The 22,525-nt window shown below is 38.5% G+C and overlaps 3 protein-coding genes across 4 annotated transcripts; 2 read left to right on the plus strand and 1 right to left on the minus strand.

The window, feature by feature from the left end:
- Positions 1-7,865: 7,865 nt before the first annotated feature.
- On the minus strand, positions 7,866-10,168 carry LOC126805511 (NADH dehydrogenase [ubiquinone] iron-sulfur protein 5-B-like). Its single transcript, XM_050532285.1, has 2 exons — positions 9,917-10,168; positions 7,866-8,238 (listed from the first exon to the last, which is right to left on the minus strand). The coding sequence occupies exons 1-2, from the start codon at positions 10,064-10,066 to the stop codon at positions 8,140-8,142; spliced, it is 249 nt and encodes an 82-aa protein (XP_050388242.1). The 5' UTR covers positions 10,067-10,168; the 3' UTR covers positions 7,866-8,139.
- Positions 10,169-12,857: 2,689 nt separating this feature from the next.
- On the plus strand, positions 12,858-19,526 carry LOC126782350 (DExH-box ATP-dependent RNA helicase DExH8). Its single transcript, XM_050507576.1, is given in 13 exon segments — positions 12,858-13,096; positions 13,467-13,878; positions 14,025-14,172; positions 14,681-14,995; positions 15,186-15,332; positions 15,404-15,584; positions 16,118-16,398; positions 16,486-16,605; positions 16,704-16,845; positions 16,989-17,260; positions 17,399-17,590; positions 18,296-18,838; positions 19,111-19,526. Coding segments are annotated over 13 exon segments (3,141 nt in total). The 5' UTR covers positions 12,858-12,933; the 3' UTR covers positions 19,336-19,526.
- A 285-nt stretch (positions 19,527-19,811) lies between these two features.
- LOC126783287 (uncharacterized) lies at positions 19,812-22,519 on the plus strand. Of its 2 annotated transcripts, XR_007670857.1 has the most exons (4): positions 19,812-20,588; positions 21,175-21,572; positions 21,721-22,178; positions 22,266-22,519. XR_007670857.1 is itself a non-coding variant. In XM_050508731.1 (2 exons), the coding sequence occupies exons 1-2, from the start codon at positions 19,907-19,909 to the stop codon at positions 21,288-21,290; spliced, it is 798 nt and encodes a 265-aa protein (XP_050364688.1). In that variant the 5' UTR covers positions 19,812-19,906; the 3' UTR covers positions 21,291-21,601. The 2 variants fall into 2 exon arrangements, 1 of the variants encoding a protein (XP_050364688.1); XM_050508731.1 differs by lacking the exons at positions 21,721-22,178; positions 22,266-22,519 and having other exon boundaries at positions 21,175-21,601.
- The last annotated feature ends 6 nt before the right edge of the window (positions 22,520-22,525 follow it).

Consider the following 22,525-nt stretch of genomic DNA (forward strand, 5'->3'; position numbering starts at 1 on the left):
TGCGTGTGCTCCTCATATGGCTCATAGTAGGGCTTAAGTCGATGCTCATTCACGTTGAATGTCTTCCATGTTTTATCATTTTGAATCTCAACTGCACCATGAGCAAACATGTTAGTAACAACAAATGGGCCAACTCAACGCGAACGAAGTTTCACTCGAAACAACATAAGCCTCCAATGGAATAACAGATGTTTCTGGCCCACTTGGAACTTCTTTCCTCTAATCATTTTTTTGTTATTATTTTTCATTTTTTTTGTTTTTTTATTCTTTTTTAATTTTTTTTAATTTTTTATTTTATTTTTAATGTTACGAAATCTACATAAAGTATTATTAAGTCTAATTGATTTTATTCACACACAATCCTAACATTTAAGGTACGTGGAGCAGAGGAGCTAACTGTGCAACGGACTGAAACAGCCCCAGGTAAGGGTCTTGCTTTATCTGATATACCTTAAAAGTTAGAATATCATTTTCTTTTGAAACTATATACATCTATTTATACAAAGTTATTTTCTAAGTTATAAAGCGAGGTGGACATGCGGCCTAAGTATGTTGTCTAGACACAAACTCATTCTTTTGTTTCAGAAGGCTGGATAGCTAGATTCAGAGATCGTCGCAAGGCAGGACTCATTTGTTGGACACCACGGAGGCTACACCCTCGAAAGGATGTTTCCACTCTCGACTCCATCACCGAGATGTATGTCAGTCTATGGGCCTCTGAGATCCAATTTTGTAAACCTTGAACCAGGATAATGAAAATAGCATGCCCCTTACTCAGCTCGGAATAAATTTGTGTGTTAGACTGCTCGCAAAGTGTTAATAAAAGCCGTCATCAACCCCAAGTGACCTTAGCAATGTACAAATGGAGGGTTAAGGCTAATATTAACAAAATGGACTTTACCTATTCCGTTCACTTTATAACTTACAATAAACTAAGCATAAATAAACATTTAGTTTCCTTAAAAATTATCTAAGTGTAACAAGTATTCTATATGCATACTACAACAAAATTAAAACATTTATCACAAATTTTTTTTTAAAGTTTAATTTTTACTATGCGTATTTTACTGTTACCTAGTACTGTTCACATACATTGATTTTTTAATTTTTTTTCAATTTACTATTTACTGTACACAAAATTTATTTTTACAAAGATAAAGTTTTTTTTACTTTTTATTTTTACAATTTATAAGTATTTTTACATTTTTACACTTACAAAAAAAAGTAAAAAAAAAATTACGGAGATTTACTTTTTTTTAGATGTAAAAAAAAACTTATAATTGTTTTTACTGAATATTACTATTCACCATACTATTCACAGGAATTTATTTTTACAAATGTACAATATAGTACAAAATTAACACTTCAAATAATTGAGATTTTCTCAATTCCCCGGCAACGGCGCCAAAATGATAGAGCGTTGGTTAAAACGTCTATAATAAACCCTGTAAAACATTATCGTTAGTATAGAATAAGCAGGGATCGTTCTTTCCGGGGAATTGAAGAGAACTCTAAACTTTTAGTGTTAACAAATAATGGAGGGTTTGAGATTGATTATTAACTACTAAAATAAAACTTAAATTACTATTTACATGATCGACTTCTCTTTAACAAACTTAAACCAAATTTACCATTACACCACATAATTACAAGTTCGAACCTATCATGCCTTCTAATTCAACCAATTACATACTTTTTAGACACCAATATAATTAGAGCCTTAGGGGATCATCTAATCATGCAAGATTTCAATTAACATTTAGATTGACTTATGGCCTAATCTAAATTTGCATGCAATCGAATTCAATAACACTTAGAGTAGAAATCAAACAAGATTACATTTAAGCACCAAATCTTTGTTGGAGACATGTTTCATGTATGGCGTCACCCACCATGGTTTCACATGCAAATTTCCAGAATTTTTACCACTTTTAATCAACACAAATCGAACCTACTTAGGGCATGATTCGATTTGTGTCAATATGGTTGATGAATCTAGCACTCAAATACAATCTTAGGGAATGCATCCAAGCACTAAATTCATATGCACATATCTGAAAATTATCTAAAAGTATGAGAAAGATGAATATAACACAACAATAGAAATACAAACTCATTAATTATAGAAAACCATCAATTCGGCAAAGATCCAAAAATCCAATAAAACAATCTGAAAATTCTAAAACAAATACAAAACCAATATTTCCACATAAATAACAACTTACAATCTTCATAGACAAAGAATTATAGATTAACACAAATAGACGAAGCCATGGAGATGAGTTGCGAGAATCACACGTTGTAGGAACCTTGGAGGTGTGTCTTCAATAGTGAAACTCGGTGGAGATGATGATAGTTTTGGGGTGGACGGCTTGGCTAATTTGTGAGGGAAATTTATGGTGGTGTTTTGGTAGAGTTTTGACTCTTGAATGCTAATGAGAAGTGATGATATTTGAGAGGTGAAGCCATGTATATATAGAGGAAAGATGGAGGGTTTGAAATTGCTTCTTTCTTCCTATAATAATGCCATACTTTAATCCCTTAAATCATGGAAAGTTGTATTCCCTAAAACATGGCATGTTTTAATCCCTAAAACATGCAATGTTTTATTCCCTAAAACATGCCATGTTTTATGCCTTTAATGATCATCTTCTATTTAATTGTTGCATGACTTGGCTCCATCTTTTTTTTCTTTAATTATCTCTTCAATCCAATCTGAAAATAAGAAAATAAAATCATAAGTAAGAGATAATTAATTTCAAAACCTAACAAGGATTCCTAGTCAAACTAGGAATCTAAACCAATTATGCATTTTAACTCATGTAAGCACAAAAATGCATCCAATACCGCTCAAGACTCTTACTACGACTCAATGACTCAATAGTACAACAATAAGGGCTAAGCAAAGTACAAATTGAGGTAAAAACATATTAAGAACGTCGCACAAAATGCTCCTATCAATGCACTAAGGCATCGCTACACTTCACATGTCACAAAAGCAGTGTAAAAGGGAGAGTAACCGTAACTGTAACCGTAACCAAGGAGATGAGAAACACTAAGAGTGACAACTCAAAGGTTCGCAAACGACCAAACAAGAACCATAACCGATTCTAGAACAATATGAGCAGTTGTTTCGGACGCAAGATCTGACGACAAATGTGTCTTGTGTCCCATATACGGATTCAGATCTGACCCAAAAAAAAATGAAGCATAATACGAGCCCAAGCCATAGCAGCTCTGAACCACAAACTCAAGCAATTGGGCCTTCCAAAGAAAAAGGCCCAAGAACGTGTCCTTAGTCCACCCACCCAATTGGGCACCCAAACACTGCCGCCGCCTAGAGCATGTTCGACCACCGCATGGTGCCTCTCCACACCCCTCCGATCACCACCATACGGTAGAGAAATCCTCCTCACCAAATTTGAAAACCACTATCGGTATCTCAAGACCCCCAACTCCGCTAGATCTGCGAGATGCCGCCAATCAACACCAATGGTAGTGCAACTTCAACAACATGGATCCCAAATACAGGTCCAAGCCCGCCGAATTGGTATACTTATGATCCAGGAATTTAACGCCGCCCAACGCGAGACAACCATGTCGTGCTCCGCTGATTGCCCAGCCATAGGTCGTGCCCTCACCCATCTTGACTCCAGAGATATGAGTGGCGAGGCTAACCCCAACTGCACCCAATGCATATCGATGCGCAACCGATCTAGATCGGAAAACTTATGCTAACACCAGGCAGACTTGGAGAGAGCAGAAAGAAAGGCCGACCACGGGAGGGCCGAAGGAGAGGCCTCTCGAAGGGGGATCATAGATCTGGTGCCGCGTCGAACAAAGCCCTCCCGCTATGGTTTGAAGCCGCCGAGCGAGAGAGAATGCTCTTGCTATATAAACATTAATTTTTTGTATTGTTATATATGGTACTGTCATGATCGCTTTATAGTAGTAGAGGTAGGTGAAGTTGTATGATATACTTGTATCTCTATATAACTCGGCTAGGTATGAGAAAAATTATAGAGGAAGTTTGATCAAGACTGTGTTTTTTGGATGTGGTACGGAAATAATGTCAACGTCGAATGAGCAGGCGTTTGTTCTTCCTGAAGATATTGTAGTGAGTATTCTAATGAGGTTTTCCGGTGAAATCTTTGCTCTGATTTACATGAGTGTCGAAACAGTGACGTTCTGTTATCATATTTGACCTCAAGTTTGCTAAATCCCACCTCCAACTAGCATCGCAGCAAGGAACCTTGCGTTCAAGATTTCTCATCTCCACATACGTTGCAGGTTTAACTACGAATCTGCCCCCTCAGTTTCAAACCCTAGAAGATAATTTTGTTGCACAGGGACAAACATGGCATGTAGATAGCTAATGTACCGATATTGTCCCAACTTAACTACTTTAAGGTGTTGAGTTTTAATCTCAAAAGACCTCGATACAACTGGGTATTATCTATCCACTTATAAGTTGTATATTATTTGTCACATTTCAGATGTGTGATCTTTCATCTTCAACTCTCCCTCACGTGCAACCTAATTTTTAGGTTTGCACATGTAATTCGTTTGGTCCAATTATCACATTAGAAATCGATATATGTGATTTGGTGATTTGCTCGAATTCCCATTTCAGAAATCAGCACTACATTCCAAGCCCCACTGCGAACACTTGGTATGAAATTCGATGAACCCAAATTTGGGCCAAACATGCTTAGGAAATCCTCATACGGTTATGAGAAGTAATTGAAGATGGACATGCTCTGATACCATGTTGCACATGGACAAACGTGGCCCGTAGATCATAAATGTACCGATATTGTCTCAATTTAACCACATTTAAGGTGTTGAGTTTTAATCTCAAAAGACCTCGGTATAATTGAGTATTATTTGTTCACTTATAAAGCTGTATATTATTTATCACATTTCAGAATACAGAAGACGTGGGATCTCTCATCTTCAACAAATTTCAGTGCTGGCTTCAGTCAAAAATCTCACCTTCCCGTCCGAGAATAAATTCCAACATGTACTGGCCACCTGCAATGGTTTGGTGTTTCTATGCCCATCATCATTTTTCTCTTATTACGGCATGCCATCCAGTTATATTTGGAATCCAACAACAAATTTTCTCCGCAAAATACCTACTCCTGAATCTGGAGAAATTTCGTCCTTCAAATTTTGCGGTTTTGGTCATGTATCTGCAACTGATGACTACATGGTAGTATTTGTGTCATCGACTTTATCTGGTGATTGTGTTAAAGTCCATGTCTTCTCGCTCAAAGACTAGTCCTGGAAAGTTGTCTCTGCTCCTCCCTCGTCGTTTCCCATAGGCCTTGGTGGACAGGGTACTCTTATAAATGGAGCCTTTCATTGGGCCAACGATTTGGGAGTTGAGTGCCATCAGGCTATATATGCCTTTGATTTGGTAATGGAGGAGTTCCGGCAAGTGTCGTTACCTCTTTCAGTAATACATGAGATTGAGATTGATGAGTACATGTACAAGTACGCGTGAAGGTTGCCTGGATGTTGGAGGGTGCCTTTGTTACATCAGATGCCTTATCAGCATACCAAAGTATGGGTTATATGGGCAATAAGGGAGTACGGGGTGCCTGGATCTTGGGTCAAACTCTTTCAGCTCAATGTGCTTGATTTACCAGATGTTTTGATCCATATCGTGATTGGTATCCGTGCTATGTTATGGACGGAGGTAGAGTTGTTATAAGCTTGCCTTCTAAGGACGAGTTGGTCGTGATTGAATGCGGTAAAGAAGTGATAGAGCGTTTTGTTAAAACGTCTATAAAATACCCTGCAAAATATCATTGTTAATATAGAATAAGCAGGGATCGTTCAGTCCGGGGAATCAAAAGGGCCTCAAAACTTATCATGTTATTGGGGGTTTTGAAATTGATTATAAAACTAATACTGAAAATAAATCATAAATTACTTATATACAATTGATCAACCATTCATCACATAACCAAAACACGGATTCTACTCAAGAAACATGTATAACACGTATAGAACAACATATAGGCAGCAAGTATTTTCGATTCTTCTTAGTCCATTTTAATTCCAATTCTAATTAGAGTCCGAAGCGGTTAATCTAATCGTTAAGACTTCTTATTTATTTAGAATCAACGAAGCGTTCAATCCTAAACATATGCTAAAAAGAGTTCAACATAACGAAGCGTTCTAGTTAAACAACAAAGTAGCACATAAGCACATTAAGTCGAATTGGAGACATGTAAGCAAGCATGGCGTCACTCATCTTGATTAAGCATGCAAATTCCTAGAACTATCACAACCCTAAACAAGTATCAATAATTGAAACACGAAGCGCATATTCAATCAATGAACACTTTGGTGAATGAAATCGCAACCTTAGGAGAACCATGACCTTGGCTTCCTCAAGCATTGATTTAGATGCACAAGTTCATGGAATAAATTAAAATAAAACCTAAATAGAAATCAAAAACCTACTGCTCATAGATGCTACACACGGCACACACACATATTTCATGAGTTCATGCGATCAAAACATAAAACCAAAGAAGTCTGAATTTATGTTCTTCATATATGAAACCGAAAATAACATCCAATGATTCATACAATGAATTCGAAATTTGCAGAAAATAAAAAGAAAGATTACAAGTCATGGATGAATCACACATTAGAAACCTTCTAGGATGAAACAAGGATGAATTCGAATTGGTGGAGGAGGAAGATGAGCATGGCTTGGTGATGATGGATGAAGGTTTTTGGCTTGAATTTTCTGGATGTATTTAGGCAGCAATTCAGCTTTGTTTGTGAGAGAATGGAGATGCATTTTATGAAGGGAGGCCGTGCCTTATATAGAGGAAGGAGGAAGAGAGGGGCTGCTAGGGTTTTTGATGGACTGATCCTCTTTTTTTTTTTTTTAATCTTTTTTTTCCTTTTTTTTCTTCTTCTTTCCTTTTAATTGCCGGATGAACATTCACTCCTTTGAGGCTGCATACTTCTTCTTTTTCATCCCATTCAGAAACTAAATTACTTCTTTCCTTTTTCTCCTTTTGTTTCCTTCTTCTCCTCTTTCTTTCCTTAATTTCCAAGTCATTATCTCTCATTTAATTCTGAAATAAAGAAAGAAAATAATAAATATAAATAACAAATGTTACAGAAAAATGTCGAATAATAAAAATCCTAACCCAACTAGGTTTCCTAGTTTGATAAGGAATACTACTCTATGTACTCTCGACAATTTCTGCATTTTACACCCGTTTTAGCACCAAAAACAACTAACGCTACCAAAGACTTCTAACTCGTCTCAATGACTCAACACTACAATAATAAGGGCTAAGTAAAGTACAAATAGAGGTAAAAACATGTTAAGAACGTCGCACAAAGTGCTCCTATCAAGAAGAAGAGAAACCAGTCTGCAGCGGTCGTCTGCAGCGGTCGATATAGGGTTGATAAGCCATTTCCCAGATACCTGTTCCATTCTTCCGTGCCCGGATATGATGAAACTCTGATATCAGTACCCGAGTGATGATGGCAAATCATTTGGCATCAAGACTTGGGATGCCTGAAAACTATGTGCATTCATTTCCTGGGTTATTTTTTTTTTATGTCATAGCTACTGTTATTTCACTATTTTCGATCCTTCACATTTGTTGTTAATTGACTGTCAGTAAAACAAATTATTCATCATGAATGTTGCTCCACTTGGTCTTCACCTTCATCTTTTTTTTTGGAACAGAAGATTAAAGAAAGAGTGGGGGCAAAACAAAAGGAAGGAAATTCAGAAACTCAGAGAACTTAAAAGTATAGGAGAATTCAGAATCCATTGTGTTATAGACATACCAAGAACTTCCTCATAGACAGCGAAAACTGAAGAAATGGGCTTATATTCCACAAGTTAGTCTGGAGAGAAAAAACAGCATTCTAATACACCAAGCAAGTCGATGTACAAGGGATACTTCAAAGCAAAGGGTAGATCGACCACTATCTTATTGCATAGACCAGCGCGGGCTACACTCATCATTCCAGGAGAAACGAAACAGATAACACAATCAAGTAAAATGCCGGTCTGGAAATAACAAATTACAACATCTGATCTCCACACATTTTATTAATTCTTTGAGTTCACAAGAGGATTGATTTCTGCTACGAATGATGGTCATTGACAACTCCACCTTCTTTGGCCCGTGCAGCAGCTCTTAGTTTACGCTGCTCCTCCTTGTAAATTCGATTCCTTCTTTGAAACTGCAATAATTCATATGCAGAGATACCAGTATTACAACGCAGAACAGATATACATGAAAGCAGTCTACAATGTATGTGCAGAATAAATCGTAAAAGATAAATTATTTGGGGATTTTGAATGAGCAAATGCCAATACTAATCGGATAAATGTTCCAGACCATTATAGAGTGGTGAATTCCAGAGTTATGACTCGTCATGCAGCAAGTTGAGCCAAAAATAGTGAAGTACTTATGTAGTTACAATTTGAGATGAATGACACATGGGTCCAATGAAAGAAACCATTGCACATATTCTCAGTGGGAGAGCTAAATCAGGTCAGAGATGCATTACCATCTTTATTCAATGGTTCCAGATGTACTTAAAATCAGGAAGTACATAGACTTATATGGTTGTTTTATTTCACTCAAACCACCCATGTAGTAATGTTGACGAACAATAAGATATTAAGTTGATTAGAGGGCAACTATCGATCAAATTCAGCCTTTTCTTAATCCCTTGGACCTTCATTCATAGTGTAAAACTTTCTAGGACATACCTTTGCACATATTCTATACTTGCAGCATATATACCTTCATTGCACAATCATGTATGACCTCCAATTCTCCAAATGTTACAGAGAGAAGTACAAGTCATTCAACTTGATGATATTTAGCATTTGATTATATTGTGGTGCATGAAACTTAGAAGTAGTGATATTCACATTATCAACAAAATAGGGGAAGTTTAACACACAATAGATAACAAAGTGGACTAAATCCAAACAACTCCTTTGTTTACATCTTCCAAATCGTTGATAAATAGACTACAACATGCATTTAATCATATGATTGTCCAAAGTGGTTTTACAGTTGTCAGGTATACTAAATAAACTGCAGAACAGAAACCAAAAAGGAAGTTCAAAATGCATGTAGATCTTTGTATCTATGACTGATGATATAAAGCTAATTTTACTTTGAAACCTAGACAAACAACGAGTGTGGCACTAAAATTATCATGGAGATATGAAGGCACTGCCAATCATGGTCCAAATATACAAATTTCCTGTCAAGAAGTTAGTATCAGGGGGGCTACAGGAACCTCAAAGCTCCACGGCTGTCCACCTTTGTCAGCAACAAGGGAAAAATTAATGAATTGCACCCCCTGTGCTCATTCATCTGTGTAGATCATGATCTTACTGCATTCTCAAAAACTCAGTTCTACCAAATTCGAATGTGAAATATTATTTCCTTTAGGTAACAGATGTCTGATGGTACTATAATCAAATAAGCAACATCCCCTGCCTTCTCTAAACCGGTTACTGCCCGAACTCCTGTAAGCCCTATCGGTTATAATCTCTACGGGTCAGAGTGGAAATATGGGTGTCAGTATCAAAGTTGGTTGTGGTTTGTGTTGTTCCAGGTAGAAGTCAAATATACCAATAACTAATCAATCTGGTAACTAAAACAGAGACTTGTCTAGCTTGGCAATGTCTGATAGGCAGTACATTCAAAAGCTAAGTAAACAAAGCAGCGATGTTTCCTCAATTTCAGCTCAAATCAGAAGCCCATAGTTCTCTACTCAAATTGAGATTCAATAAGAAATACCAGAATTACCAAATAATACAAAACCCTAAATCATGCAAGGTTTGGATCTGAGTAACAGATGTGAAATTGAAAAGGAAAAGAAGAAAGGAAGTGACCTCTTTGGAGTGGTGGAGGCACTCGAGGTAGTCCTCACGGAGGAGAGAACAGTCCTTGGGCTCGCGGCAGCCAGACATGCACTCACTGAAGTCGACCCAGAAATCGTAGCAGCGCCCTTTGTTTCCGGTGATTCCCCAGCCGGAAGCCATATTGAATCGGCGGCGGCGATGAATTGATGGGTTGCAAACTAATCGTGGTTTGGGTTGCTTCGCTCTACCCGCTGCGACCAAAATGGCTGGACGCCTGGTGTATATAGCTGTGGAGACTAATGGAAATTTACAGTTAAAACTTAAATATTTATTCACAGTAAAAAAAATTATCTACTGCTAAAGATGTACTCATTGTCATCTGGTTTCTTTTGTTTTCTATTTCATAAATAGAGGTACGTACATCGGTACTGGTACATGAATGCCTACCATCACTTCATACTTTGAAAAAAAAACCATGAAACACTTTTTTTCCAATTGCACCATGTTTAACAATCTTTGTTCAAGGTGTGGAGTCTTTAGATCAATAATGAAAAATTGTGTAGTCGATGCGCTACTTGAGCGAGTGTAACAGATGATTTTTAAACCTCTTAGATTAAGCGAAAGAGCTTATACTATGATCTTTTCGTTCAATAGTGTTGGATTGAGCGGAAGGTGTTCCCTCAACCTATATGCCCTTGCTGTTTAGTTAGGATATTGCACTGTGTACACAGTGTAGGTCTTAGGTAGCTATATATACTTGTGGGTAAATTTCGTACAATTGTTGTTCAAGGTGTAAGAGTTATACGAGTCATTGTCAAATTGTGCAGCCAGTGCGCTACTTGAGCAGCGAATGTAATAGGTGATCTTCGAAACCCTTTAATTGTTCAAGAATGCGAGAGAACTCGTTGTGTGATTATTCATTTAATAGATAAAAAATCCATCATTTTCATATATAAAAAATGGGCATGATATTCAAGTTCCTATATGATATATGTTGTCATGTGATTCACAAGAACAAGTCTTACATTGCTGATTAATTAATTACGTCAATAAAAATTACACTGATATGAAAATTAGCATGACAAGCGAGGCAGAGAGAACCTCGAACTGCCACACTTAGACTAGTATTTCAGTAGTAAAGGCTATGATCAATAACAGTCGTATTACATCATTTTTTATAGTTGTGACATGAAATTTCTTCCAATATAGATTCGAACTACTTATTTGCAAAGACTAAACAATTTATGTCTAACTTGTAACCCCATAGTTTCTACTCGATCACTAGAAAATGTTTCTTTGGATTTTGGATCAAGCTTGCGCATTTGATAAAATACTCAATAAACTTATAGAGCAATCAACGATGAAAAATTGCCAAAATCTTCAATATCAACACTAAAAGGAAATTACCATGTACCATTTGATATAGCGACATAGATGTTGTGAGTTTGACTCACTCAAGACTAGTTTTAGCATTTCAGTTGTTTACGTTTTATAAAATCAAGAAAAACCCTTAATAGAAGAAAAATAAACTTAATTATGGTAAGATTATGAAAAAAATTCACCATCAATTTTCAAACTTTTGTGGTAAGGTCGAAGTATTATCCATACTTAGAAAACTACTAATGTAGTACCCAAACTCAAAATTACATATCAACGTGATGTCTGAGACCATATTATGTCACGTCGTCGTTAGTTTCATCATTTGTCGTGCACATGCCCATTCATCAACAATCCCAAACTTTCGTGGCAAAGATAATGTGATACATAAACTTAGAAAACTATCAATGTGATATTCAAACTAGAAATTCACTATCAACATAATGCCAAAGACTATTTCCAAGCATGACACCGTATGTTCCTTCACGTGATGCGCATGTGCCCCTTAAAAAGAGGGTAAACATGACATCTGATAGGGAAGTGTCTGATCTCACTTGCTGCCTATGTGCCCCTTTGGTGCAAGATATGATCCGCCGTCCCCAACCCTTTTTAGTGCGTTGACTTCAATGCCAATATTTAGCTCCGCCTCTTCTATAACCAACACAACCACTTCACTCCCCACTACTTTATTGTCATTAAGACCAACCTTCCTAACGAGCTCTACTATCAATACACCACAATCCAATACGCCCTACCCGTTGACTACTCCTCCCTCCAACCATCGCCGTCGATATTCATCCTATTTCTCAACAATAGTTGGCGATGTGAGGGGCAAGTGAGATCACACAATTCCCCATCAAATGTCATGTTTACCTTTTTTTAACGGGCAAGTGCGTGACACGTGACAAAATAGATGTCGACATTCCGGAAAATAGTGTATGCCATTACATTGAGAGGGAATTCTTAATTTGAGTATCACATTGATAGTTATCTAAGTATCACATTATCCTTGTCACGAAAGTTTACGAATTGTTGATGAATTTTTTTCTTCTAATTTTTAAGAGACATGTGCGCAAGTGATGAAACTAATGACAACGTAATGAAAAATAGTCTTAAACATTACGTTAGATTGGAAATTCTGAATTTGAATACTATTTTGAGTTTTGTCATAAGAATTTGGGACCGACTCTTTTATAAGATTATATATAAGGAAATGCCAAATTTTGAATATTCAATAAGTTCGTCATAATTTCCATTTCAACGAAACGACGACCCACCCAGGCAGGGGCCCAACTGCCCAACAGAGATTCCTACTACCACCAGGTCCCCAGGACCCACGCCTCCAAAACTGGCGTGTGAAGGAAGGCCATCAAATCTATCCCACGCACCCCAGTCCACTCTACGTGCCCTGTACCCTGACACGATTGGTCCAATTAGACCAAAGTCAAACGAGAAATTAAGAAACACTATTGACTCAGTAGTCTTTCACGAGTCCCTAACACACTACCTTCTCCAAGCACACGTAAACCTCACCGTCTCCGATTCTTGCTCCCCAAATAAAGAAACCGAGGCGGGAGTGACCTCGAGTCTCGCTCTCTCACTTTTTCGACTCCAAAAAGAAACCTCACTCCATTTTCCGAAATTCCAATGTTCTTTGAGGTGTTGTGAGAATGGCGTCCCCGCCGTCCCCAACGTCGTCGTGCAGCTCCGCGCGCTCGTCGACATTTGCGGCGTACAAATTCTCCGACCTTCCCGTGACGGCTCTCCGCGAGAAAATCGTCGAGAAAATCCTCGATAATCGCGTCACTCTCATCGTCGGCGAAACCGGTTGCGGTACATTTCGCACTCACTCTCACTCTTCTTTGTTGCGGTTTTACTTTCTCTGCTGCTTGAACCGTTTTATTAGAGATGAACTTTTACTGTAGTTGTTTCATTCCGTCGTGAATTTGCTCACTTTGATGCCGTGGAAATTGTAGTACTCCGCTGTGTATTCGCCGTTATGCGGTTTATACTCCGTTGTGTATTTGCTGTTTTGTTGCCGTCAAAATCGTAACACTCGGTGGTGTATTCGCCGGTTATGATAGTCCGTTTGGTTTACTTATAGAGATGCTGCTTCATCCGGAATTGTTACACAGACTATGCTCAGTTGATTTTTCCTGTTTTGTTTGTTTTCTGATTGCTTGTTAACTTGTGTGAATCAAAGGGAAAAGCTCGCAAATTCCGCAGTTTTTAGTCGAAGCCAATGTGAAGCCAATTCTATGTACACAGCCTAGGCGATTTGCAGTAGTAGCGGTCGCGAAGATGGTTGCACAAGCTCGTAATAGTGAGATTGGTGGAGAGGTTGGATATTTATGGTCCATCTTCACTCAAAGACATTAACTTTCTCATTGGAAGCTGTTTGAAGTGTGTTGATGATTTTATTTCCTTTTGTGTTTGTGCAGGTCGGTGATTGTTTTTAAAACTGCTGGAGTTTTATTGGATGAAATGAGGGACAAGGGGATGCATGCGCTAGACTACAAGGTCATTGTTCTTGATGAAGTGCATGAAAGATCTGTGGAGTCTGATCTTGTTCTTGTTTGTTTGAAGCAGTTTATGATGAAGAACAATAACTTGAGGTTGACACCTACCCTGACACAGTTGTTTTTTGTTTTCTCTACATGTTAAGCTATTTTGCTCGACATGTTCTGTTTAAATTGATATGCACAGAAGCTTTCCTTGGACTTCAGTAACATGGGGATCTGATATATATTTGACATTTCAGGGTGGTGTTGATGTCTGCAACTGCTGATATTACAAGGTACAAGGATTACTTTAAGGATCTCAGCCGGAATGAACGAGTGGAAGTGCTTGCAATCCCTAGCTCCGGCCAGAAAACTATATTTCAGAAAAGGGTTTCTTATCTTGAAGAGGCAATTTCTTCTTTTCTATACTGGAATTTTTAGACTACAAACTCAACAAATGCTCCTGTTTCATGCATTATTTGTCTATGGTTACTCTTATTGGTGTTGATCCATTCACAAATAAGCAAGAAAGACAAGAGTGTTATGTGCCTGATAACCATGGTTATATGTTTGGGAGGAACTTTCTAAGTCTGAAAAAAAAAAAAAAACAGGAATAGGTTGTGTATAACAGAGTCTCAAAAAGAATGTATAATTATGAAGCCAAAGATCTTACTAAATTGAAAAAAAAAAAACTTTCTTTGTTTAGTAACCATGTAAAGTGTCGTTCTTATTAGATATGCTTTAGAAGGAAATTATTGTATAACTCTTGTTTAATGCGTGTCAAATATCATAGATTTTGTTGTTCGCTCAGAAATGTGGCTACGTAGGTCAAAGGGCCAGCTTTTATTGTTGAAACTGCATGTTACCTGCAACACCATCTAGATAGTATATATGATGAATATCCTTTCATGAATAGGTGGCTGATCTTCTCAACATCGATTCATATTCACTTTCTTCGAGATATTGTTCAGGACCAAGTCCTTCATTGGCTGAGGCTGATATTAAGCCTGACGTGCATAATATTATTCATCAATTGGTGTTGCATATTCACCAACAAGAGCCTGACATTGGAAAGAGCATTTTGATTTTTCTTCCAACATACTATGCCCTGGAGCAGCAATGGAACCTACTGAAGCCGCTTAATTCATCTTTTAAAGTTCACATTTTACATAGCAGCATTGATACTGAACAAGCTCTCATGACCATGAAGATATGGAAATCACATCGTAAAGTATGTTTGATATTCCTTGCATCAATTATTTTTCTTAATGCGGTTGTTTTTGTGTACACTAATTTTTTGCATCAGTGTGACTGTCACTCTGGATGCGATCAAATTAGTTTGAGATGCTTTAGGATGCCACACTGCTATTATTATATTTTTGTCACACTTGCTGTGGTTCTTAATCCAGTAATCTACACAGGTGATACTGGCCACAAATATTGCTGAATCATCCGTAACAATTCCCCAGGTGGCTTATGTTATTGATTCATGTCGGTCCTTACAAGTCTTCTGGAACTCTTATGAGAAAAGAGAGTCTGCAAGACTTGTTTGGGTTTCAAAGTCTCAGGTACTGACAAAATCTTCTAGATGGATAATTTTAATTGTCATATGATTTCTTACATTTAATATATGCTGCAGGCTAATCAGCGCAAAGGGAGAACGGGTCGAACATGTGATGGCCAGATTTATCGGTTGGTTACTCGACCGTTTTATGGCAATCTTGAGGATTACGAAGGTCCCTCTATACTGAGGTTATCATTGAGGATGCAAGTGCTTCACATTTGCTGCTCTGATTCCAAAGCCATTAATGATCCCAAGGGTATGCTGTTTTTTTTTTACTTAGCTATAAGGTTTTGATCATAATGATTGGAGGTTCTTCACTAATTGAAAACTGGAAAGCAACTGATTTTCGCATGCATATTGAGAGGATTCCGATTTGTAGTTTTCTTTTGGCTGGAATTGAGAAAGTTGAGGAACACATTGCTTTATTTTGATCATTGGCTAGGGTACTCCTTGAACCTGGTATAACATTTAATTTGGTGAATATCTGAAGCATCAACTTATCTGGTCTTTGATTATGGCGGTAGTATATCTTGTAAGTAAAAGGTATTTATCTTTTAAGTTCAGGAAATTAATTGACACACTGGTTGTAATAAATATGCTGGCCTTGTTAGTTGCCTAGCTTTGTAGGGTCGCTCTGAGAATTTAAGATCAAGTTAGATGTGATTTGAACTTGATATCACGAGTATATGTGGTATTTGGAATCTAGTGTACTATATTTTATACTTGCATATTACATCGTCTCTTTCTCTATGAAATTTGTTTCTATTAACATAAGAACGTCGATGCCAGCCTTGTTGCAGAAGGCATTAGATCCACCACCTCCTGATGTTGTTGAAGAAGCATTGAATCTGCTGATTCATATGCAAGCATTGGAGAGAACACCTCCAAGGGGTCGGTATGAGCCTACATTTTATGGGCAACTGCTGGCCAGTTTTTCATTGTCTTTCGATGCTTCTGTGCTTGTTCTTAAGTTTGGAGACGTTGGAATGCTGCGTGAAGGCATTCTTCTGGGCATATTAATGGATACACAACCTCTGCCTATCCTTCGTCCTTTTGGAGATGAACTTCTGGTATTAACTGTTAAATATGTTATGTATGTTTTAAAATGAGTGTTAGATCGAAAATTGACCTCTGATTTTATTAATTCTATAATTTAGTGTTCAGAGTATGCTGATAGCTACTTTAGTGGAGATGACAGTACTGGCCTAACGGGGAAGAAGGAAACAACATTCATGGGAAACTTGTGCGCTTTTCAATTTTGGCAACGAGTTTTCAAGGTTCATATAAATTCTATTGCTACATATGTACATTCACTAAACCCACTGGAAGTAAGTTTATATATGTTTCTATTTAAATATTTTGTGTTGTCATGCAGGATAACCTCCGTGTTGAGAATTTGAAGCAAATTCTTCAATTTGATGTGATAAAAACTACTGTATTGGAACTTGCCAAGATGGAAGACTGGTGCTCTTTCCATAATCTTGTGCACTCATCTCTGAATCATGTTTCTGAAATATGTATGTAGTGCATTTCACTTCAACAGTACTATCTACACTAGTATTTCCTTTGAATAAAATACTCATAAATTCGAGTCTGGAATCTTTATGAATATTCAATGATATTAGGGTAGCATTAATGTTTTGAAGTACCTTGCATCCAGATGAAGATATTCTTCATTCAGTGCACCGGTTCCGGCCCAAGTTTTTGTCCACGTCCAATGGCCTACCAACCTACTATGACCCATACGAGTATGAGCATACATGCATCCTTACAAGTCCACAATCAAATGGAGATACAGATGCTCTTGGTACTGGCAATAGGCATCTTGAGCCATCTGATGAAACAACAAAATGTGTTGCTGTACCTTTTGTTGCTTCAGATCACTTCCAAAAGAATGATGTGGCTAAAAAGTTGACAACGATAGTGAAACAGGTCATCTATCTTCGTACTTATCTAAATCTGTGTGGATTCTTCTCAGCTTAAAAGTAAATCATATGTTTCTGTACCATATATTGATCCTGCATTCAGTTACCAAATGTTGATTGTTCATGTACTTTCCATGTATCACAGATGAGAGTGCAGCATAGTGAAGATGCATGGAGTAATCAGGATTTAAATGTTAATGATGACTATCATAATAACGGGGAGGCTCCTGTTTGTATTTATTTTATGAATGGATCCTGCAGATGGGGCAGTGAATGCAGGTTTTCTCATTCACTCAAAGGACAGAGAACCCCGTGCAAATTTTTTTTTACTCTCCAGGTACCACAGTGGGTCATTTACATGCATTCCCCTTAAAATGTCTGTGTAGTTGTGTCTCTTTCTGTTTGGTAGTTCGTCTTTCTGTTGGGCCATGTAAATAGGTTTAACGTGAGTCACATAATTTTAGGATGCACTTCCTGTTAAGATTAAGCAAAGTTCGGAAATGGGAATTTTGTCATTTCTGTAGACAGCAGTTTATTCAGGTTTTTCTTTATTGAAGTTTTTGGTGAAGCATTAGTGCATTACATCAAGACTCCCAAAAGTTTAACTGTAGTGGACAGTTGAGTTGAGCATCTTTTACTCAGATCATGCTCTTTATTCAGAATCCTAGGATGTTTACAGTTGCATTGCTACGTAATACACTCAGTTAACATATAGTCGTCTTTGGATTTATGTGTTAAAAAAACTTGTGAATAATGTCAGTCTGGATGTGCATTAACTTTTTGTAAAATTATTGTATGCCAACTTTTACACATGAAGGTTGGGAGTATATTAATTAGGTGAGTGATTCATGCAATTCATAAAAATGGAATGCCTTCAATTAAATTTTATATTTCATTAGTTTTCAAGGGGATGCCCCTTATTTGAGAATTTTTATGCTAGATGCCATTGATTCAGTAGTTATTCCCATGATTATTAACATCACGATTAGCTTACTGCAAAATTCTCATCATATAACATTTGTTTCCTCTGCAAATATTACAGGGTTGTCGAAACGGAGAGTCGTGCTTGTTTTCTCATAATGAGAGTCCATTACCAACATCATCCAGCTCATCTAGTTTATCCAGGAAAAACTTTTGCCTGCCAGAAGATAGCAATGCTACATCTCTGTCCCTATTAAGAGTGTTTTCGATTTCTTCAGATAGATGCCTCCTTTTACTGGATGACACCAGTCTAAATTTTACCTCCAAGTTTGCTAGCTATTATGAACGATCCAAAATAATCTCTACTACGAGTTTGTCAGACACAACCATATTTGACCCTTCACTGACAGGTGTCAGAATATTTTGGGGTCTTAGTCACCCATATCAGACCATCATTTCCAAAGACGGAAATAACCAGATCCCCTGGAAAGAAGTTAAATGCGTGCTCTGGTTTCCTGATCTTGAAAGCTTCAGTGAGAATTTGGATAGACAAAAAGCTCTAATGCAGATTTTCTTTGAGTATCTTGCCATCCGAATGTTGGGTGATGACCTGGAAATGCGAGTCATTCTCACCATGAACAATATCAGGTTTTCACAGCTGCAGGTAAAAAGTTAATGTTGCAAAAGTCTTCACATTCTGCAAATGCTCTGCTAAATCTGTACAGATAAGACCAATAACTGACACCCCTATCAATTGTTTGGGCATGCACACTTCCATGTTCCTTTTTTCATTATCTTTGAATCATCATTTGGTGTGTGACATCTTTTGTTTGTTGATGATAACCGTAGTAGGTAATGGTTTATAATGATGCGTGATATGAGTCATATGGCAGGAACTTGAATTGTGAAAGTGTGATTTTGATTGTTTCTTTTCAGGTGGAGAAGCTTGGTAGAGATAGCTTTTTCTTCCTTACAGAGTCATTCCCATTTGATGAGATCACCTTCGGAGAGTTGCCAGACAAGCTCAGCACAAAGAAGCCAATGATGACATCAAGACCAACCTCCTATATTTTCGACCTACACCCACCTTCAGAGTTTCAGTTTGGTAACTATGCAACCTTGCTTCAAGAATCTCTTGGCGATGTCCAGAAAAATATGTAAAGAAAAACATCATTAAATGCTCTTGTGCATAACTTAGATTTCATGGTGATTTTGATGAACCAGTCTAGCCCCCCTTGCTAGCTTAATGGCAGGATCGGCAGATTAGAGCTCCTAAACTTGTTGTCTAGTATTTATCAGTAACTAAGTTAAATTTCTCCACAATTTTGTCTCGAGTATTCAGTCTTTGATGACCGTCCTCCATGGTCGCTTTCTAGTCCCACAATTTTCTTCTGAGATGAGAGAGAAGGATAAAGAAGGGCTCCATGTCTGAAGAATAGTCAACAACATTATCAGTTCAAGAAAAATAAAAGAAAACCGTGGGCTACGCGGAAGCCAAGGCCCGCTACGTGTTTCTCAAAACCGTGGGTAATACTCGGGTACGGGTCGGGGGCCCAATAGAAATCTTGCGCGTGGGAATTCACACACTTTTTCCCCTAATAAATCGGAACTGTGACTGCAACTCCAAAATCTGAAAACTGAGCAACTCCAAGTAGCTCATCTTCATCTTTCATTTCTGTAAATAAGCCTCTAATCCCCTAAACCCTAATTCAGATTCTCCCAAAACCCCAAAATGTCTCATCCCCACAAAGCCCTGGATTCACGGCACCCCTTAGATTTGTGCACATTTCAACTCCATAGCTGGAGACCTTTCCAGGCCCCCAAAACCCTAGACTCCTCCGATCCCACCAACCCCAAACCCTACCACAACACCAAGCGCCCATGCCTCTCCAACCGCGCGACGTCGTTTTCCATCGACGCCATCGACATGTCCCGGCTGACTTTGGTCGACGACGACCGGACCATCTCCGGAGGGCACGGGAGCTTCCGATTCATCGCCAGGAAGAGGCGGCGGCGCGGGTCGAGGTCGGTGTCGGGTCGGAGCAGCGATCGGAGCGGGACCCGGAGGTGCTGCTCCGTCGGGGCTTCGGCGGCTTACGGGACGTGTTCGGATTTTCCGGTGGCGATTGGGACGGACTCGAGTGGGGAGCTGTTTGGGAATGGGGATGCGAATTGGGCGTCGGATGTGAGTGAGGCTAAGAATTCGAGGAAGGAGAGGGAGGGAGTTGGGAGTGGAGATAAGGAGAATCAGGGTGCCGGGTTTGGGCCGGGTGGGGGGTTTGATGCTCAGGGGAATGAGTCCGGGTATGGTAGCGAACCGGGTTACCGTGGGGATGCAGAGTTCGGGTACGGTGATGAACTTGATGAGGAGGAGGATGATGCTCGTTTGTTGTTTTGGGGCAATCGATTTGGAGGTAGGTACATTTTGTTGTTTGTTGTTTGTTGTTGTTGGTGTGGTGTTGATATCAGTGTCATCTATGATGTAACTTAAATTTAACACTTCTTCTTTGATCACATATCAATGGTGTTCTGTTTTATGGTTGCTTCTAGTTGAAGGGGGTGTTCTGTTTGATCACATTTTGGTGTATTGTTGCCATACACTTGTTCAGTAACTCAGGAGTGAAGTATTTTCGACTCATTTGATTCAGTGATGTAATTTGAACTCATGGGTAGGTATATCGCCACTAGAAGAGCGCTACCATTTTCATTTGGCAGTGTCGGTGGATTGTGCTGTTCACTTGTTTTTGTGAAAACTGAACCACTGATTTCTGTTCTTCTCCTCTTGTTTGATATGGTAGATTGTTTGGGAGTTGTAAAGTTAGCCAAATGAGTGTAGTTGTGGGGCTTTCGGCGAAATATGGATGTGAGCATGCTAACAGCATCTTTCATTTTTTGTTAGGCCGTGCACTAAGATTGTTCATGCATGAGGTTTGAACTTTTGGTTTGCCATTTTATTTGTTCAGTTGCATATACACTAATATTTCTTTGTTTTTGTTCCAGATAGCGATAGCATGATGGAGGTTGTGGGTGAGAATACTTTCACAGATCAAAAATCGCATCACAGATGTCGCCGTAAGAAACATGATTGCAGAATGGCTGTAGATTCACCGAGGTGACCAAATCGGTTGGACAGACTTGATACAGAAGGCTTCATTTTACATCATCTTGGCCTCAATTTCCCATTTGAAAAGATTCTGAGAAAGTTGTTCCCTGGAGGGTATCTGTTTATGAAGTCCCACATCTTGTCATCCTTATCATTTTGAGAGTGAGAGACAGCTCTTGGTAAATATCAACAATTCGATTCGGAATTTTGGGTTCATGCCACTATATGTCACATCTTTTTCATTTTATGCTTCAAAGGATTCTGAGTGTGCAATTGTGCATTATACTTATCAAATGTAAGATGAGAACTCTTTCTATGTTCGAATGTTTATATCTTGTACTATGAATTCCGAAAGCCTTTCTGTTTTCTTTCAATTACTGTACAAGATAGGGAAAAGAAAAGTAACTGCAAACTAAACCCCTAACTGATTAAAATGCAAACAGCAGCTGAAGCAGAAAGAAAGTTTTCTTTGAGGAAGCCATGTCTGTGGTTATTCCAAACATGTATCAGTAAATGCTTGTACCTCACGTCTTCTTGGTTCGGTAAAAGCCCAAAACCCTGAAATCCACTAAAATATACATCCATTTAGCGAACGATGTTGTTAGCTTGAAAATATAATTCAGAGAAAAGCTTAGACTGGAGAAGAGAGGCTGAAGTGAGATGGCGACAGCAGAAGCACTGCAGGCCGACAGATCGCTGCCCAGAGCGACTCGGAAATCGTTTGCCGGAGATACGGTGATGCTGAAGGGATCCGCGGCGGAGGTCTGACAGAAATTCGAAGAGAATAGGGGCGTGATGTCAGAGGCGGAGATCCAGAGACTCCTTGGCGAGGCTCGTGAGGCCTCCAGCTTCATCTCCACCATGATCGTTCAGGCCAAGCTCATCTCCCGCCGCGGCTACGGTAAACTTCAACCTTGCTCTATTACAGTTTGAAATGAACTCCTCGGTTTTACTAGAACTGATTTTTACATTGGAAAATGGTTTGCAGAGTGAAGCCGGAAAAGGTTCCTGCCGGAGCTACGCTTGAGATTCTTTCTGAAGAAATCCTTCGCAAATCTTAATCTCAATGCAACATGAACAATCAGAGACAAGTAATTGAGGAACATGGCGGCGTTGCTTAATTTTATTTTCTGTGCTGAAAAGCTTTCAATGTTATTCTAGAGCCATTGTTGTGCTCAAATTTCTCACTCCTTTTCCATATGATGATCAATGATACTTTGGCTTATTGAACAATCTTTCGCATTGTGC

Source organism: Argentina anserina, chromosome 2, assembly GCF_933775445.1.
Source record: "Argentina anserina chromosome 2, drPotAnse1.1, whole genome shotgun sequence".
Lineage (NCBI taxonomy): Eukaryota > Viridiplantae > Streptophyta > Magnoliopsida > Rosales > Rosaceae > Argentina > Argentina anserina.

Coding starts and splice junctions, on each gene's coding strand:
- LOC126805511 (XM_050532285.1), bottom strand. CDS start 10,066: ATGGCTTCCGGCTGGGGAATCACCGGAAACAAAGGGCGCTGCTACGAT. Junction 8,239..9,916: donor GCCTCCACCACTCCAAAGAG/GTCACTTCCTTT, acceptor GAATTATTGCAG/TTTCAAAGAAGGAATCGAAT.
- LOC126783287 (XM_050508731.1), top strand. CDS start 19,907: ATGTCTCATCCCCACAAAGCCCTGGATTCACGGCACCCCTTAGATTTG. Junction 20,589..21,174: donor TTGGGGCAATCGATTTGGAG/GTAGGTACATTT, acceptor TTTTTGTTCCAG/ATAGCGATAGCATGATGGAG.